Source organism: Apteryx mantelli, chromosome 17 (genome assembly GCF_036417845.1).
Source record: "Apteryx mantelli isolate bAptMan1 chromosome 17, bAptMan1.hap1, whole genome shotgun sequence".
In the NCBI taxonomy this organism is placed as follows: Eukaryota; Metazoa; Chordata; class Aves; order Apterygiformes; family Apterygidae; genus Apteryx; species Apteryx mantelli.
The window spans coordinates 8,442,782-8,463,254 of NC_089994.1; the positions used below are offsets into that span (position 1 = coordinate 8,442,782).

General features: G+C 39.6%; 1 protein-coding gene across 3 annotated transcripts in view; it reads right to left on the reverse strand.

The window, feature by feature from the left end:
• CABIN1 (calcineurin binding protein 1) overlaps positions 1 to 20,473 on the reverse strand; it is a 129,491-nt gene that overhangs the window by 25,520 nt on the left and 83,498 nt on the right. For all 3 annotated transcript variants that reach the window (XM_067307303.1, XM_067307302.1, XM_067307301.1), the window contains 4 exons: positions 11,742 to 11,905; positions 9,612 to 9,708; positions 8,740 to 9,381; positions 7,820 to 7,894 (listed from right to left, as the gene is read on the reverse strand). In XM_067307303.1, coding sequence (XP_067163404.1) covers positions 7,820 to 7,894; positions 8,740 to 9,381; positions 9,612 to 9,708; positions 11,742 to 11,905 — 978 coding nt within the window. The remainder of the gene's footprint in view (positions 1 to 7,819; positions 7,895 to 8,739; positions 9,382 to 9,611; positions 9,709 to 11,741; positions 11,906 to 20,473) is intronic.

The following is a 20,473-nucleotide window of genomic DNA, read 5'->3' on the forward strand; positions in this document are numbered from 1 at the left end:
AACTCAGAGATCTAGCATATTGCTTTCAGGATCTCTGCAAATCTCTTTGATGAAGTTCTCAGATTGAGAAAACCAAACACCAAAATAAGCACACCTCAAACTGCTGCTTGACCACGTTTTGAAATAATCTTCAGTGCAACTCCAGTAATTTCAGCTACTAACAGCCGGGTGACCAATATCAGTTCCACTGGTAGCAGATTTATGAACAGCCAGTTAAAGCATAGAGAGAAATTTTTGCTATAGAATCCTGTGGTTTCTGTCAACATTGCATGGCATACTACAATTTTCTGTTGACATCATAAGATCAGACAGTATTCCAAAAAATCCTCTTCATCTATTATTTTAACAAGAATCAGGGCTTATTTACTTATTTTATTATTTTCAGATAGGAAAAAAGCAGAAAGATGTGAAGTATTTTCAAACCAGATGCAGAGATATTTTTCCACCATGCTCCAATTTTTCTTGGATTTTTTGCTTTTAAAAAATATCTGGGTCAAGCAGTGGAAACAGTTATCCTCAGAACAGAATTTAGTTTTTAAAAAGAGTTCCTTGCATTCTGAATTGAGAATACAGGGACTATGTTTATTAATCAGAAACCATCACCTTTCTTTTTATTTTTCTCTTCTTTTTCATTGGACTGTGAGATAAGAGCCCTTTGCTAGAAAACTCCTTAGAGTTGACTAAATATTTTAAAGAACTGGAGAGTTTTTTGAAGAAGTTTACATTTTTCATTTTTTTTTTCTCCACATTCATAATTAATTTAGAAACTACAAACTTTACTCTCACTCTCTTAAAAAATTTCTGTGCTTTTGCACACACATCCTTTATAATGCTGAACTCAAACTGATCATAGCAAACAGTAAAATAAATACTGAGAAAAGAGGATCACTAAATAACCAGAGGATAACAGAACTGCAAACAGCAATTAGAAACAGTTTATAAGAACAAACCATGCTAAACTGACAATATATATCTACTGTCTTACAAAATTAGAAGATGAAGAGAATGTGTAATACACTGCAATTTCAGCACATTTGATAGAGGCATATCTCAAAAATCTTTCTCACATTAAGAATTTAAATGGAAAAGGAAAAAAGAAGAGGCATGACTTTGAGCCATACCAGTTCTCCAGCGCAGCATGCTGCACAGCCACACAAGCCTCGTATACCACGGCACGGAAAGCAGCAGCCAGAAGGGAAGCCACATCACTTCTTCTAGCAGCAGTTCTGGTTTAAAAGTGCTGATTTAACTGTCCCTATATTCTTATACTGTGATTCTCTGTCATGTCTCCCAGAGGTATTAAACACCACACACAGAAAAAAAAAAATCCAGAAAATCCCACCACCACCACCACCATTCACAAGTTCAACCAGAACTACTTATTTTCTTCCCTCACTTAAAACCAGCCCAACAGATGAGACTAGAAGAAACATATTTCAGCAAGTGGATGAAACCCAGTTGCCTGGATTAAAAAGATGAAATTCTGGCCACCCATTAGCAATTTAAAAAACTTTTGGAACTGCAAAATGCAATTGTCTCAGTAATTGTTGAAGGTCTGTACAATATGCAAAGTAAAACAAAAATGTGGAATAGAGCATTTAATTTTTTTCTCTATTCCTCCTGTCGTTAAACTCCTACTCAAGAATGCAACTGCATATCACCATGTCATCCCTGCTGCTCCTCCTCTTTGTTTCAGATCAGATCCGCACTGCATGCAGGATGGGAAGAAAAACTTCACACCAGCTCAACTGGAGCCCACGCAAGCACTCTCCAACCTTCTCCACTTGCGGCACTATTCACTTCATGACCTTAAATACTAACATAAACAATGACATGTCTTTGGGGCCACAGTCCCGCTCCTGATGGGACATCACCTGCACACACTCTCGTCTGGAAGCTGCCACAGTTTGAATTAAATTTAAATAGTCTATAATATTATTCTCTTATTGTTAAAAATAGTACAGTAGGCTAAAGAGAATTAGGCCAACACTAGAAAATGGGAATTACTGAAAAGACATCTGGCTAAGTCCTTAGCATACATTCAGTTTAGTCACACGATCATCTCAGAGACTTCAACAAGAGCAGTTTAATATCCAACAAGCAGCAAAACTGAATTCTCTGAAGGACTGGTGATCATACTATTGTAACAGACAAAATAGTGGTTATTTTCAAAGTGCTCACTGCGCAGTCTTCTGCAACAGGGAAAACTGGCTAGCGAATATCGCTCGTCCTCTGAATGCTGAGGATACGATAGCAAAGAAAAACAACAGCGTTAATATCACAGTTTAAGAAAGTCACGTCACCATTCTTTAGACTCTGAGCCAAAGCATGCTGAAGTCAATGAAAAAAACCTTAGAGCCTTATTTTGTAATGTGTTACTTTTTAAAAAGTAATTATTATTATGGAACACTGAAAGAAATGTCCCAGCAGTTGACAGTGAAGACAGTTTTGCATCTATTACTACGATCCTGTGTTTTTAATGCTACTCTGTTCCCAAAGGCCATTTGCTTTTTTATTAAAAAAAAGGCAGATAATCACCACACTCATTTTATTCTCTTCTCACATTTTAGTACAGGTTTAAACAGTACTTAAAGCTCAGAATTTTCTTTGTCATTATGGTTTAACAGTAAATACTTACTATATTAATACTAAACCTAGCCTAATATAAATATAGCAAAAACTATTCTTAAAATTAAAAGTCACCCCTACTATATGGTAGCATATATGGACTAATTTATATCGTACTCTACTCCTAACTGCTTTTACAAACTTATAAGTCTCTGTTTAGTAGCCTGTTTGAATGCCCTTATCAGGCCTTCATCTGCTTCTGCATTAAGTCATCAAAAACCCAAAGACCCCATTACCAGGGTTTAGTAAAGCAAAATGCCATTTGCTATGGGAAAATATCTTCAGCTACTCCTGGAAGAAAGCGTTGGACCCAAATAAGTTTGATACGATGGACAGTCTATGCTGTTTAATTGAAAAGGATCCTCACTGTACTGGAACTTGAATGCTGTAGCATTTCATCCAAGTCTGTACTGAGTACACATAGGTGTATCTTTTCGGTAAAGGCATTATTAAACACAAACACACTGTTAAACATCTTGTAAAGACATTAAGCAAAACCTGAACTACGAATAGCAACTACACGTACAAAGGACCCCTTTCTGAAACAGAATTTTCCATCCTCTGACACGAATAGGGGATGTCACTACCCTGTACAAGATTTCCTAACAGTACATCTAAATTTTCTTTTTTGATGCGGTATCATATTTCAATAGAGAACGCTTCCATTTCAACAATTCTCCAGGAGCACAGGAACTCAACACAGCAAGATTTTGTTCCGCCATCTTTTCCTGCCTTGCTCAAGAGTGGAGCCAGCCCTTCTAAGGTACTTCCCAATGTATTTAACCAATGTAGCAGAGGAAGGCCAAAAATGTATTAACCCTGCATTGGTCATGAGGATCATAGAGGACTTCTGAAATTAAAATAGAAGTGTCATAATATTGCCAAACTATGAAAAAGATTAGATCTCACCGCAAAAGTACATTAAACCACTTTGTCAAATTCTGTTTACTGGGTATTGTATTGTTTCCTGCTTTTGCCTGAAGAGGCATATAAAATGATTTGAACAGAGTTGTTAAATATTTAGGTTTAAAACTTTCTCAACTGGTCTAGAAGAAAGTTGAAAAGTGATAATTCAAATAACACCCCTAATTTTAGTAACAAGTGAAAACCTTCATAAAGAAACCATGTACTGCCTGGCTATTGGAACTGTAAAATACAACAACCAGCATAAAAAGACGTATATCAGGATTGTTTCTGTGTTCATTTTTTTTTAATCTGTCAATTCCTTGGGATAAGTAACTGAAAAACTACAGGCGCTGTAAACCTATTCGAACTATCTAATAACAAAGCACTTCTCCTCTGGGCTGCAGCAGCTTTATACATGACATCATTTGATTACAGAAGGCAAATACTTGCCAATTTTAAATAAAACAGGATTCTGTCTGTTGAAAACAGACAGATGTCTACAAGAGCGGCTCTTTCTGTGGCTCCATACTAATTCACAGTGTTGCACTAGCAATGGTAAGTCAGCTTCACACTGTTTACAAGATCATGCTTGAAGCAGATGAAAATCAGGCTGCAGTGCATGATAATCTCTGTAGCTGGGACTGCTTCCTAAAAGGGAATGCTTACACAAGCTTTAAAGAAATGCATCACATTGAGAGGTATATTTTATTGCAAGTGACTTAACAGGAAATCTCACTGTTTCCAGTGAAGTTAAATACTAGCTCACCTATAATAACTTCTTTCAAGATTAATTTGCATGCAAGGTTTTCACCATTCTAACACTTTGTTACATGCCTGAGTAATTGCTGACTTTGCTCGAAGAGCTGGCATAGCAATCACGTACCCAGAATCTCCAAGGAGGCCCAGAAAGGAAGTCAGCTGATATATACGAGTCAAGTAGTTTTTGAAATAGTGAATATATTCACAATCAAATAGTATTATTACTTTTTAAAGAAGCGTATTAGCAAACTCTTTTTATTATCAAGTCATAAATCACAGTCTGATGACTCTTATTTTTTCTCCAAGATAAACTAAGAAAGTCTTAACATTCTGAGGCAAGATTTATTTATAAATAAATCATCTCTTAAATATGAGACTATGCACAAAGAAAGATTTCCACTAGAATACCTCTTCTGACATTTTTATTCATTTGTTTAGTTCAATGAGAGAGAATTACTGTCTTCTTGAGGGGCAAAAATCAGAGGAGTAACTTCTGTGAAATGTTAATGAATCACAATTCCCTTTACTCTTCCATCCTGTCCTGTTACTGTGTTAGGACATGCACTGTCTAAACATACATTTTGACTAGATGCACTGTTAGATAGCTTTTAGCCTGATATTAACAACTGGGAATCCTTTACGGATACTCAAGCCTCAGACCTTCCACATGCAGTACAGACAGCCATAAAAGGGTTAGGTGTGCCCTTCTCTCTCTCAGTTTTTCTCAACTTCGAAGACAGAAATTGCTTTGGAAGGGAGGTAGAAGGGCATCTGTAAGTGCACATATAGACAATGCATGTAAAAAAAAAGAATATAATTAAAGGTAAGTAAATGTCTTTTTCCTTCAAGTGCTTGTCCTTATGGAGTCACTCACAAGGCAGTAAAAACACTGTTCTCTACAAACTTCTACCTGCTTGGAAAGAATGTTTTGCAACCATTAGTTGATTAAGTGTTCCCAAAACACGTACCAAGGCATCTCAGCAATAGTGTATCATTAGGTTAAAAGTATGACTGGAGCGCCGAATGGCGGATCTGCAGCTCTTGAGAAGAGATACCTTCCAGAAAAATCACTGCTAGAAGAAAGTGCTCTGCCTGTTACAGACAGTTTCTCCACAATTTCTTAACTGTTACATGAGAACCTCTTACCTATGCATACCGTTTCTGCATTGAAATCACTAACCCCTGATCTCTTTTGGCTCTACATTCAGACAAATGAAAGGTAAAATCTGCCTCAGTTCAAAGATGCATAAGCAGCAGCGGTATTAAAGGCATGTGTCTTTGGGAAAAACCCGAGGTAGCAGGTCTCTGACAAATAAAACTTATACACCATTTCAGTAAGACATTTAGTGTGAAGGTAACCACTTAACCACAAATAACAGAGTCTGCCCTGAGGGCTTGAACCTCATCTACCCTGCTGGGCAAGGCACCAGTAAAACAATATCCATCAAAAGGAGAGGAGGAGAACAAGTACCCACAGATTCAAAGGAATGGCCCATGCAAAGAAAAGGCTCAAGCTCCAATGGAAGGTATGTATCTTAAATGGAAACAAAAAAATCTCACCAAACCCTTCTGAACCTTTCAAAGAAGAAACAGAAGCATCCATTTTTCCTAAAGATGCAGGGTAAACAGTGCTAGACCTCGTTACATGAGTGGACCTATAGGCTCAATCTTCTTCAGCTCTACCAGGTAGAAAAACTAAAAGAAGGACTTGTTAACTGCATATAAGGTAGAAGGTTCATCTTGCAGTCCTCCTTCCTATCAGTCAGTACCTCTAACTGCAGAGACGCAAGTGTGCTTTAATTCTGAGAACCATCTGTCATGTACATTATCACACTGAAAGAAGGACCAGACAACATACACCAGCGGAAGTCAGGTTAAGGAGAATTAAAAAGAACAGAAGGAGTATTCTGGTGACAGATATCAGATTTGTCCCAGAAATTATTTGAAAGAATTATCTGAAAGTTTAAGAAATATATTTGTTTTGCAGAAAAACAGGTGAATTAGGTCTTCAAACCCATTTTATGTTAAAACAATATTTAACTTGCTAACATCAGAGATGTACTCCCTCAAAAGGTTATGTTTTTGCACAGCAGAGAAGGATGCATCTTGCAGAAGAAAAGTCTCAACCAAATTTGAAGGATGAGGAGATATTCTGAAAGATTTTTACTGTCTCTTCATTCTACGTAAATAAGTGCCTAGGCAAGGGGAAAGACTGAAGTGATGGAAAAGCAGGCAATTCTCCATCTCCCCCCAACAATAATACTAACTGTCTGGTAACTGGCACGCTGGCATGCAGTGTGTGGATATCTCTAGGCTAGTCATAGCAGGTGCTTTGTGTGCTCCTACTGGGCAAGACACATGATGGGAAGACGAAGTTATAGAAGAAGAGGGTCTTGAGGGACAGAAGACAGAAATCTGCAGAAAACCAGAATAAATTATTTCTGTGGCTCATAAAACAAGCTTGTTCAAGATATTTCTGAAAGAGCTATACTTTAAATCAGTATTGAAAATGATTCAACATACTCGTATAGCACACTCTGTTTCTTGGGGAGAAAATCTTAGAGATGCTTCCCGTTTTACAAACTTAAGAATGATACAGACTACTACTTGTGAAACACCCAAAGACAACAAAAAGGTTCTAATCTGGACTCTGAAAGATTTTTCAAATATTTTAGAAAAATGCTATTTTAATTACTTTTTGAGAGCTGGCAATCTGTAGCACAGACTAAGTTTTCATAGCATAAAACATACACGAAGCAGTGAGCAGTATTAAAACAGACTATGAACTGGCAGCGTAGATTTTTCTTTCAAAATGTGTTTTATTTTCTAGTTGGACTCTGCTGAGTAACCGCTTTCTTGTGTGCCGGTGGCAGAAATTATGGAAATTACGGTTGTTGCTGCTAGAAGCCAGCAAATGCTTCGGGGCTTTCAACCCACGGTTTGCTGGCAAAATGAATCACCACTAAACATGCCACTGATCCACTTGAGATTTCTTCTTGGCTTTATCTCCCACTGAGGACAGGCAAATAACTGTGTCTTTCAAGTTCTATAGTTGTTTTCAGCAGAAACTGTGAAACTGCAAGCTAAATGCAAAGTGAGTAATATAACTGAGTTAAAATCAGTTTTCAACGATGCAAGTTGAGAGAAAAGGTATTTGGTACCCGAGGAGCGCAGTGCAATGTTAGCAAGGGAAGAGCTGATGTGTTTGTTAGCCCTTATGGACTCAGAAGTAATTATCACCTGAGGTGGACATTCAGAAAACTAGAGTTTGCCACATATATTTCAAATTCAGGATTTTTTTTTTTTTAAGGCTCTCATTCAAGCCTGCCGTAAACAGTAGCAGTGACAGTAGCCTAACAAAAGCGGTGAGCTCCCTCCACAAATATGGCCCCACTTATTCTTAGATGACAACAGCTCGAGAAAAGTAAATCTTTCTAATTGCTGAGAACACTCAACTACAGACTTGACTGCACAGACTAAGCAACAGAAGCATACTAAAAGGAGCCAGGGGCTTTACAGTGCTTACCTGTTTCTGCGCTGAGGCTCCCATATGCACCTGGCAAAACTTGACTGCCTGTTCAAGTGCTGCTTCTTCATCCACCTGAATCACAATTAATGAAGTCTTAATTACTTAGGTCACCTATAAATCCAATGCCATTCTGATGAAATGGGGATGTGGGGCAAGGGGGGAGAAGCACTTCTGTGCCAGAATAGGAGTGAGCTGAAGTTTTTCAGCAATATACATTTAAAGATACACATCCTTTCTTAATTTTAACTAACATTTAGTATGAATAAACTCTGTGCAATTGGCAGGAGAGCTCTTAATTGATTTCAATTAGGACTTCAACTTCAACTTAGGACTGGGCTCTTTAGTTCAAAAAGATGGAGGAGCCAACATTTTTTTCCCTCCCAGCAGTGCTCTCGTCAAGAGAGTGGCTCTTTAGGAGATATTTATCCTCCCAATTTTTCAATATAAATAAGATCAATTTTATTTTGCTTGGTTTGGTCTTTACTGTGATTCTTGCATTTAATCATGTTCCACTGACAGAGAAATCTTTTTTTTTAATTTACCACAGATACAACTGATAAATTCTACTGCAGTCATTACTCTGATGAAGTGCAGAATAAGAGGGTCTAAAGGTTCATTCTCCCAGTGTGTCAACTACCACTGAACCCCACTCATAACTTGAAAAAAAGTCAGAAATAAAGCCTCCTTTGCATCCTCTTTGCTAAGTCCACAAAACATTACTTTTAGAAATTAAGAGTTTTAATGAACTTCCCACAGAATATATGGTGCAGCTCCAAGAAAGTCAAAAGGAAATGTGAAGGATACATCACTGACAAATATCATGAAGAATAGGGCTATGCCAGCTAACTAACAAAATTTGACCCAGAGAATCTTCTCTGAGGCCACAAAGAGAAATCATGACTAATAAAATACTTTACCTGTTTAATCAGCATGTACGTTTCAGACATGATCTTCTCAATTTTACCCAGGTCATAGGCCATAACTTTCTGACCTTGTTGCCATACCCGGTAAGCATCAAGTAAAAGTGTTTTCCCAGACTCTACATCCTCAAGTAATTTCCTCTTCCTGCTTGATCTCTGAACAGGTTCCTCTACAGGTACTGCCTGAACTATTCCTTTAGCTGCCTGCTGCTGCTGTTTTGAGCTGATACTTAGCTCTTCCAAAGAGAGTTCTGCAGTCCGGCTCTCTGGGGCTCTCTCCTTTGAGTTCCTGCCAGACTGAAGACGGTCTGGCTCACTGCGTTTACATGAAGAATCAATTTTTTCTGGGTCATTGGAATACCCATCAAGATCCATAGGCTCGACTGAACCGGGCCTAGGGAGCTCTTTAATTTCCTTGTCATTCTTGTTCTCTTGTTCCAATATGTCCATAGCGTTGGGGATTTGTCCCTGGGTCACTTCTTTTACTCCATTTTCAGTATTATGTACTACTCCATCCGACAAAACTGGCTTTTTGGGGAGGACATCTTTCCCCTCTTCAGCACTAGTTTTATTAGAGACGTCTGTTGTCATCCTTCCTGAAGCAAGGTTAGAAGACTTGGAACCCTGATCTTCTGAAACCTTAAAAAAAGAAATCATTCTTTTGCTGTTATTACAGAAAACAGAAAGCATTTGGGCACAACTATGAATACTGCAAATATTAACCATGAGTACCTCTACACAACTGCCTCTACTGAAGAAAATGCATTTACTCCATGTTCGTTCTTGTTTGTTTGTAGATATTAATTAATCTAAGCCACAAATTAACCTAAGCACTGAAGCAATGACCACCAAGCACCCTGCTGCCTCACCTGTGTCAGGTCGCTGAGCGTATCCTCTAGTACTTTTACTGTGAGCACAAAGGCTCTTTGGGCCAGCACCTGGCGATCTGCATCCCGCAAGTACTTCCTGCGCCACAGGAAGAGAACAGAAAAGAAGCTAAGTGCCAAAAGCTTATCAGACTTTAAAAGCAAGCACCAGAATACGTGCATAGACACACACACGTGCATATATGTATACACATATAGACATACATACATGTATATATATATATATTTTTTTTTTTACGGCTTTATAACAAATTAGAAGAAAGCAAAACATATACATTTGTACATTGAAATTTAACATTTTACACGTTTCCCTCCACCTTTCCCCTTCCCACAAACATCAAGGCCAATGACATTCACAAAGTAAAAGATGGAGAGCATTAGCTACAATGGAAGGAAGAGAAGAAGTGTTAAAAACTCCAGAACGAAACAGACAGCCAGTTACAATTTTCTTATATCAGGCCTTCAGTGCTTTCTATTCAAAACTTTTTCTTGAAAAAGAATTTTAGTCACACAAAACCACCTAGAACTGTCAGGAGATTTTCATGTTCTGGATAAACTGTGCACACAAGATTAATGACATCAGGAAATCCTTTTTCATAGGTCATATTAGTTGCCTTTGAATTCAGCTTTTTAGAGCTAAAACCCCGGTGAACTAACATTCTTTTTTCTATTAATATAAAAAAAATTAATATTACTATAAAATCACTGTACAGCTTCATTTACTTTACTAGAACATTGTAACGCCACTGTATTGTGACACAATGATTTATTCCACTTTCAAAGAAACTATCTCCAGTCATCACTCCCATCTAATTTAGTTTGATGGAAAACTGAATTTCTATTTCAGAATTGGCTATTTTTAGTGAGAAATAGCTAAAAATCAAGTAAATAATTTTGAAGGGTACTACCTGGTCAGAAAGCCACCAATTTTAATATAAGCATTTTCTTTCAGATTTGTTACACTCATTTAATAATTTTCTGTTTTGCCGTTCAGACAAAAGATACAAATATTTGACACATCATTAGTTCAGTAACAGTTAGCAGTTCCACTGAAAAAAAACCCTGCTTTCAAAATTAGAGTTGTTACAAGCATGTGCCAGACACACCCAGAATATCTGCATTTCTAAGTTCCGGTACTGACTGCAGTTCACCATGGCTGGCACTGGTTGATCCAACACGTCAAATTACTTGTTTGTTAAATTCAGTCTAGACTTATAAATAACATAATATTTTTAGCACAACTGTGGGCCCGCCTAGGACAAAATTTAAGCCTTCTATGGTCCAGTACTTCTGATATGCTAAAAGTCAAAATATTTTTGGCTTCAAGTTTGCTGAACATGTGGTGACATATTCCCAGACATACTACCATCTCCGCAAATTCGCATGCACTCACACTCAAAAACACATGAAGAAACCTTCGATGCCTTCAACTTATTGCCATCAGTCATTCAGTTCAATTTCTTAAGCATTTGCCAGAGACTAATTTCAACATTTCCCACGCAGCAAACAACTGGAATTTTACCTCAGTTGCTTCAGTGTTTTCCTTAGATGTTTATTTTGGTCTTCCCAAAGATAAGGATCTCTATATAGCCCACATTAAATGGTGCTTTTTTTTTTTTCCTTCTTAATTAGGGTTAATGTATTTACAATCAGGTCACCCCCAAGTAGGATAAATCTTTTAAATAGCATCAGCTGCTGCAGAGCCGTTGTTCGGCCAGCCAGGGATTACAAGGACGCAGGGCGCCGGGGCCACGACCTGCCCCACTGGGCACGGCTCTCACGCAAGAGGCCGGCCGAGAGGTGCCGAAATCGCCATGCTCTGCTCCCCCAGCGAATCCCTCTGCGTGGGAGAACACCTCTGCCAGGTTGGGAAAGCTGCTCTGAGCTGCAAGAGGAATGTAGGGAAATTCTAGACTCTTCTGGAATCATTAATTCTGGAGTACTTTTACTATCATTACACTGGATGTCTGAGAAAGTCTGTCTAAAGACTCGGGTTGTCTTTTTTTTTTTTTTTTTAATTTAAAGACACTCTTATTTTAGAAAAAATAGTTATACAATGAACAAAACATTCAGAGTTTTGCAAAGCAATGGATTAAACACAAGATAGCATACTTTCCCTGGTCGGGGGTCCTCTGGAGCATAGATGAGACTTTCAGCAAGGTATTGTAATCCTTCAGCTGCGACAGGACGTTCAGCAGCAGCAGGATGGAGCGGTTCATATGAGAGGCGAAACTGCCCGGGCGGTCGATCTCATCCACCGGGATGCGCCAGATGCCCTGCAAAGAGGAAGGGAGGAAGCCCTGAGGCCGCAGCCAGCTGGAGGGACAGCGACTAAACCGTAGAGCTGATTTTTCAGTGTACAGAATTTGATGCTGTGGTCCTTCAAGCTTGGAGATCTGGATTTAAAGTCAACTGATTGATTAATTCTTGCCAGTAGCAAAACCCAGGAGTCTTACAGAGTCTGCAGCGCACCTTCTAAATGTTTCTCAACTATTCCCAGAAAAGAAAGCAAGCAAAGCCTAAATTGTTTTGTGCATTTTTCTCAAATGCACATGAACAAGACTCCCTAAGCCACAGCTCAACTACCAAATAAAACAAGAGGTAACCTGTTTTAAAATTTCCTCACCTAAAACCTGCAACTACTGTCCAGCCACAGCAAGTTTGTATCTTCAGACAAACTTACTACATGTATTAGGAGCTTGGTTACTGTCCTGCTATCATCAGAGCCTTCACCCGGGGGACTAACCAGCCTGATATCAAGAATCAGATTCCTCAGCAGCATCCATTTCCCCCGGCAGATCCAAATACTTGTGCATACATCCTGAGCCTCCTAATTAAATTTCTGGGACAGAGGGAATCTTTGGGGAGCAAGGCTGGAGACAGATAGAGAATATAATTTAATTTTGGTTAGTCAGCTCAGATTTTGCAACATCTAATAAGTCTACGGAGATTGGCTTCAGGTGTTTAATATGGATGCTGTCAACACACTAGTCAACCATATTTGAAAACTGCAATTCAAATAATACTATACTTGGTGTATGTTGGTATGCAGCTTAAACTGTGACCATTCACACAAATTGCTGTTATATCAATGCAGCCCCTTCTATTCCTCACTTTATTTAGTTCTGATTTTTTCCTTAGCAGTTCTTTAAGATGAAAATCCTCAGGTCATCTATACCATTTAGTGAGGATGCAGGGCTGGGAGAGGTGGAAAGGTCTCACCGATATGAGTATAGGACAGAAAATGAATTCTGCTTTCCAAACCTGTTCAGAGAGCAAGATATATAAATATTTACTCTTTTATCCTTGCTTAAAGGTCTGTCTTTGATATTTTAGCTTTCCTTTCAGCATGAGCAAAATCCTTTAAAACTTATTAGAAGACGGAGGCAAAGAAAATGATTACTGCAATCACAGATGACGTGACCACAAAAAAAAGCAGATATGTAAATAGTCCGTCTACAACAGATCCTCCCCCTGCTTGGAGGATCTGCAGGTCTGTTCCAAAGGCTGTACAGGAACTTGGGAAAAACAACAAAAACAAACATCAGTGCTTTTAAAAAGGAAACAACAGCTTTAACTAGACATAGTGCACAGACTGTTCTGCAGACTTCTCTTACTCATGCTCTTCCTCGTGCTCTCTGTTCTTACCCCTCCCCAGTGATAACAGAGATTTCCATCTTTCCCGCACCCTGAAGCTTTCTTGCAAATTTTTTTGTAGTTTCCTTTTACCAGGAAGTACCTAAAACTGTAACACGACTGACCCTTGAGGCACAACAGTTGCTTCCTTCTGTCCCCAACTGCCAGCAGCCACAAGTACGTGCCATGGCTCGGTGGAGAGGTTTTGATCTGCTTCGACAGCTCCACAGCTCCAGGCGCTCGCAGACCTTGCAGGTTACGGCTGTGTAAAGCAGCGGTGCCCAACAGCAGGGCCTTTGCCTGCCCATTACGTACCAGAGGATGCTTCTCCCCCAGACCACGCAGTGCCTGTGCCTTCAGGCTACACGTGAACACACACATGCTACAGCAGATCTTTTTTGCTTCTCTGCACACAGGTAAACCGGTTTCCACCAAATCCTGAAACAACTGGACACACCATAATGGCACCACATCTGAGTAACCTTCCTGGCTGCTTTAACTATACAAAACAATTTATGGTCAACTTAGACGCCCGCTGTAGGGATGGCAGCCAGCCAGCGCGTGGGCTCCTGGTCTTTCTCAGCGTTATCTCAGCCTTTATTGAGCTCGGAAAAGCACTCGCAGTGAGCCGAGGACACCGCGCCTGGAATCGGCCGAAAACGATGCTGCAGCTCCTCCTCACACGACCCAGGTACGCGTTTTGGGAACCTCAGCACACACCAAATACAAATTATATTCATTGCCAAGCAATTTAGAGGTCTCCAAGCCCCCTCCCCTTTCTTTTTTTATGTGAGTCAGGAAACAAAGAAAATTTTATGAACTATAATAGATTTAGTCCAAAGAAAACTTTCAGAAGGACTAATCCCATGCGAAGAAAGGTTAAACTCTTCAGACTCCGCACATTAACTTAGCATGATTCACATTGTTTTGTTGGTGCTAAAAAACAAGAGCCATGACCATACCAATCAAAACACCCTCACTATAATTCACTAATGTATTTTGTGAGCGTTTATTATGTAATTTAGCAACACTGACGACCTGGATTCTTACTGTTAAATGAGAACTGCCCAAACAGCGGGACATCTCCCACCTATGCTACCCCAGAAATTGCAGTAATAAAACCATATGTAATGACAGAATATGCTAACGGGGACGAGAAAGGTGGGCGAGCAAAGTTCATCTAATAATTTGGTGAATTTTTCCACACAAAGAGGCACATTAGAAGACTTTAAATTAACCTTGCAATTACAAAAGAAAGTCTGATTTTAAAAGGAAAGCCATCAACTTTTCATGTGTTGACTTGCCATTTTTCAAATGCAAAACAGCAATAAATGAGATTAGTGTCCTATGTCACATACCTGCCATTTCACATGCAGCCCAAGCCAAAAGCAGACAGAAACCTACCACTAGGGATCAACACAATCTCCATTTTACCACTGCAATTTTATTAAGCAATATGCAAAACAATAGATGTTAAAAGGAGTTTATCGGAATCTATTCCATGAGCGAATTCTTGAATTCTTTTTAAAATTATAATTTGAATCAGAGACTGAAAAAACAATCTAATCCAGACCTTTTCCAAAGAGAGGTTTCAGTCATTGAGTACGAATTTTTCCTCGCCAGCCGTCAGTGACCCGCAGGAAGAACACTTCTCAACGCAGACCACACATCACAGCGTTTTTTAGAATAACCTACCACTCGGCTTTTAAAACAAATCCTAACAAATAGATACAAATGCTAAGTTGGCAATGAACTAGCTGGGGAGCAGACTGGAAAAAAGTTACTCAGTCTGGCTAACGTTACATTTTTCATATCATTTGAAAATTCAGATTTGTCAGCAAAGTACCTCCCTCGAAAGCACATGTGTGCAGGAGCGCAGATCCTGTGACAACCGAGGGAGCGCGGCTCCTCCGGAAGGTTTTATTACCGATGGTCACCGCTCAGGCCGCTGGCAAGACGCCCCCAGCTGCCAGCCCCGAGCAGAGCCGACGGCCACAGCCAGGCGCAGCACGGCTCCGGCTCGCTGGCCACCCTTCTCCCAGCTGAAGGGTTCTCCTCCCTCCGGCGACAGCCAGCAAAGCTGTTTACGTGAAACCAGAGGAAGGAGTGAGACGCTTCCAACGACTCCAAAATGCCTCTCAAGCTCCAAAACACCAAGCTGCTTTCCATGCCTTCCTGGCTAAACAAACATTACGTAAAAACTGTCGGGTGAAGAGGAGGGAAGCAAGCCTGATACGCACTGTAAGACGAAAATAAATCTGGGACTAAGTGCAAATCTGGGGAAATTTAATACTGAATTTTAAATGGAATATAAAACTGAATAATGAACTCGGTATACTACATTCCTGGTGACACCTATTAGTTTTTCAGCCTGAAACCGCTGCACAATTTCCACTTGCAGAAGAATTGAAGACTTGGGGAGGAGGGCCAGGAGAAGGGGACCACGCATGCTGCATTTCGTAAGCATGAGCTAGAGCAACAGTGGTGGATACTTTCTAGTTCGGTCACTCAAAATAGAAAGGGAGGAAGTGCTTATTAATCCTCCATGCTGCTTACTTTAGTACTGTAAGGGAGGGGATTCCCTGGGGTTTAGGAAAGCCTCCCAGAAGAAGAAAAGCTGACAGTTCTCAACAAACTCCCGACCTCTCCGGAGAGGTCTCCCTGCTGCCACCGCAGAGTTTGAGCGTGAGCCATTTCCTATGCAGGGATCAAACTTTACTTTCTCAGCGTTACATGATTTCTGTTCTTAACACGGAGCAATACTAGGCACACCTCGGATGATCCAATCCACATATAAAAAAGCAAACACATAAAACAACTGTTACTACAGAGTAAAGACCTCCAATTACTTAAGAGTTGACTCACAGTTGTTTTTTTTTTTTTTTTTTACAAAGTTGCCAGAAGTGCAAATTGCACCAAGTACCATAAACACAATTACACTGCTGCCTTAAGCAACCAAAGCAAAACACAAATACTTTCAGCCAAAATTTGTCAGTCTGAATAATGTCCTAATAAGAAAAGCCTTTAGTAAAAAGCAATCTGATTTTAAAATTATTTGAAGATTGTTATAACATACGACCAAACTAACAAACCAGTATAAAGTGGCATAGAGAAGCCCTTGATGAACAGCGCAACAACATCTTATGCACTACAATACTTTAAAATCAGAAGTTGAACAAACCACGAATGCATAATCCCTGGAAAGCTCACACTTTACTGATTTTTTTAAGTCTGTTTTAAACCAGAGTTTGCCCAACTTACTAAACTTACTGAATTAGCTTTCTTCATGTCATCTCTTCCCAGTTCTGTAAGGGAACATGAGATCTTGAATCGGGGGCCTGAAGAGTAAAAGCATGTCTAGTCCTAATCTTAATTTCCTGCATCTCCTCTTCTTGTTTCACTTTGTCACCCAATTTTGGCTTTTCTTATAAGCATCGTTTCTTTTTCCTTTTCTATATACATGGTTGTTCTGTACACAGTTCTACTGTTTTTAATTCTTCTCTTCATTTCGTCCATATTTCAATTTAGCTATGTAGTGGAACAACCCCACCTCTGTAAAGAGGAACACAAGTTGGTATGAAAATATTAAGAAAAATAAAAGCAGCAATAGTCAGAATATTAAAATTATTAGATGAAGAGACCGATACCATCATAAAGAAAAAAAGTAGTTCCTGTTTTCTCTGGGTAAATTCAAGAGCCAAATTCAGGAAAATCTTACAAACTCTTTCAGAGCATTAGGCAGCATTCTTGCTTGTTTGCATTTAGTCTTGCTCACACTGGACAATGACAGAATATCAAAAATACATGATATTTAAAAAAAAAAAAAGACATTTTATCAGCCTGGGAAAGGAAAGAAAAATGAGGCAAAGCTGCAGCAACTTCCTTTTAAGAAGTCAGACCAGAACAAGATTACAATTCCTAGCCTTCATGGTAAATACTGTCCTTTTTCTTTCTTCCTTTTTTTTTTGTAATGCATACACTTGGAAGTGAATAAACACAACGTATGCTTTCTGGAAGAATTGCTTAATTCTGTAGCACTATTTTTGCAAGAGAGCAGCATGAAAAGTGGTGACAAATGAAAACACTTCACATGCTCCAAGTATCATCTGCTGATAGAAAAACAAAATGGACAATTTTCACCTCTAATTTCTCACTTCAAAATACAGCTTATTTTCAGAATCTTAAAATTAAAGTTTTTCAGTTTCTGGAATAACTATTTTACAGTTGACGTGACATTAAATTGATTTTAACCCCATGAAACAAACACCCAAGCCATATCTACTTGGAGAGACTATTATGTTTGAGCATGAGTCAGGGCCATACACACGAGGCAGGGAAAGGGAGTCATTTCCTCGCTGAATAAGCAATTATCTAAAACCAGAAATGCCTTGTTAAGATGATGATGAGTTACAAGTTCAGGTGGAATTAGTGAAACAAAAACTGAGGTCTACAGACAGCCTTTGCAAAACATTGGGTTTGGCCATTTGCCAGGCAGAATCCAGAGGTTTTCGTTCGCTCAGTCAGGAAGCTTGAGGAGTTTTTACTGAAATGTTTCCTATGTACCATCCGAAGCAGAGGAGGAGCGTGCGTGATGCATCAGCAGCCGGCTAATGAAGACGGCTTCCTGCACTACTTGCCAGGTTAACGCTGCCAGCACACGTGGAGGAGCTCTTCCCCGAGTACTCCAAGGAAGAGTCCTTGGATTCCTGCTTGTTTAGCCCTCCCGTTCTCTGCTCTGCAAGTCAGGGATGCTAAAGGGAAGATGGATTTGAAAATACAGCTATGGAACACTAATTTTTTTTCTCCCATCATCCACATTAAGAAAGGTTCCCTTTTGGACAGCTGGATAACTCCTCAAGCAGGAAGGTCATTTAATGATAAAAGACTCTCGGGCAAAATACTTATGTACACGTATTGCCTTTTTCTTCAGCTTTACTCCAGAAGTCGCCTCCTTTTACCAGCTGTAATTTAGGAAAGAAAGAGGGATAAATTAGGCAAGTACTGAAATTAGCAGCAGTAAGTATCATACACTGTGTCCTGCAGCCAATCCAGGGTTTCCAAAGGAGAGAAAGAGGCTTGCCAAATGAAGTGCAGAAAGCAGAACTTATCCAAAGATTTAGTCAGGTACTTCTCTCTATTCAAAAGAAAAAACTGAGAAGGGTGACGGGTCACCCATGTTGGAATTTCAGATTCTGACCTCATTACAGGTTCAACACACTCTTTAGGGTACATCTTGGATTGCATCCTGTCCCTGTCTGAAAGTCTGGAGGTTTTTCTGGTTTTTTTGGCCTAGAGCACAGAAATCCAAAGACCACAGAATGGTTATAGATTTCCTAATGAACAAATAGCGTGATGCAGAAACCTAATGAAAGAATATGAAACCCTTGATAAGAAAACTCTTTACCGTGGTTTTGCATTTCCTTAGACATTTTCAGGGGCCAGAAGCAGGAAGTTCTCACCACCACCAAAATAAGCATAGCAGAGCACATCTAGAAAGTGGCAGGAGTTTCTGGTTTTGCCTAACAGCCAGCCTTTCATTGTTTTAAGAGGATTTTTCTGCTTAACCTTTCCTGAGTATCTGCTACAAGCAGAGTACCTGGCATCAGATGCAAACAGAAATACCCAAAGCTAATGAAACAAGCTTGGTACAGTCTGTCCACCTCCTTGGAAGTGGGCAGGTTCCTGCAGCAGTCCCCTGTAGACACTGACACACTCATTTCTAGACACCATGTGGAATTCATTTAATCTAACTTCAGATGTTTACGATATAGATACGTAGATTTGTTTGAAATCACCTAGAAACCTTTTACAGAGAGAAAAAGGCACCTGGGTGACGTGGCTTACCTGAGCTATTACAGGATCTACCTCCAGGACCAGGTAAGCTACTCTCTAGAAATGCCAATTTCGCCTGAACATAAAGGGTGTCTAGATGGCTAAGTCATAAAACATAAAAAACGTGAGGGGAGCTATATCCCCCTGGCAAGTCTACCAGAGGTTCTGGTCTCTACCAGGGGCATGCTGAGGTCAAGCCCTATTCATTCTTGCTCCTGAAGTAGGTACTATAGAACCAGAAAGAAAACTGGGGCTGGTGGGCTGCAACTGAGACCAGTCATATAAACCACCTCCACAGCTGTCTGTTAAAAGCTAACACAGGGTCAGGAGGGGCCAGCAATTCCAGAGCTCCAAACAGAGGGAAATGGCAAGTTTCAGGATCATGAGATTTTCACCTAGACCCCTATACTTCTGTCACTAGACTGGCTGTCCCCATCTCCCCAGACGTCACGCATTATACAGCTATTAGTGTATATGCACTTTAATCTGTAGTAGATTCTGAGAGGGAGGGCTGTATCTCAAAAATCACTTCAGAATATAAGACTATCAACTTTCCCTACCTATGGTAACACTCGAAAACAATAAGCCTAGTACATTACGTTTCTAACACTATTCTGACAACATTCCTGCCTTAAACGAATATAAGAGTAGTACAGCATAATGAAGTCTAGGTATGAAGAATAAGAACACAGCTACCTAATCCAAGGCCAGAAGAGTTAAAGTCTGGAGATAAGTCTCAGATGTGTCACTCTTCAAAAGGTAGCTTTTCCACCCTCTACCCCTCTGGGAGAAACAACAGGACAATACATAAATGGAAAAGAAAGGAAAACATAGGACAGATGTTCAAAAGGATGTGGAGAATGATACAATCTATGGAATGTCCAACTGGGCCAAGGGAAAGGCAGCTGCTACAGGGAAAAGAAGATATAGATTTTTCATGAGAATGTCAGCTAACTTTCAAGCTGGGCAGATGACTGCAGCAAAGAAAAAATGCTGTATCTTACCCACCTACCTTGGGGTACCTAAAGGTGTCTATCTCCAAACAGTTTACAGCAATTCACTGTCATCACCTAGTGCAGTACACATGATACTACAAACAGAAGGAGGACATGAACTTCATAATATTAAGAACTATGCTAATGGGACTCAACACAGGTTTTTAATATGCTTAGAATTATGAGTTGTTCAGAGATTCTTCACACTGAAACACTGCAATGAGGGTCTCTTTCTGGTTTTATTCTGGTCTCTTTCACTGTTTTTGTAGGCCTGAAGGATTTCACAGGATTTGAAGGAACGCATATTCACTTACTTAAATATCCACCTTCTAGACAAAACAGCTACTGGTTATCCAATACACAAAATGTAGGAAACAATCC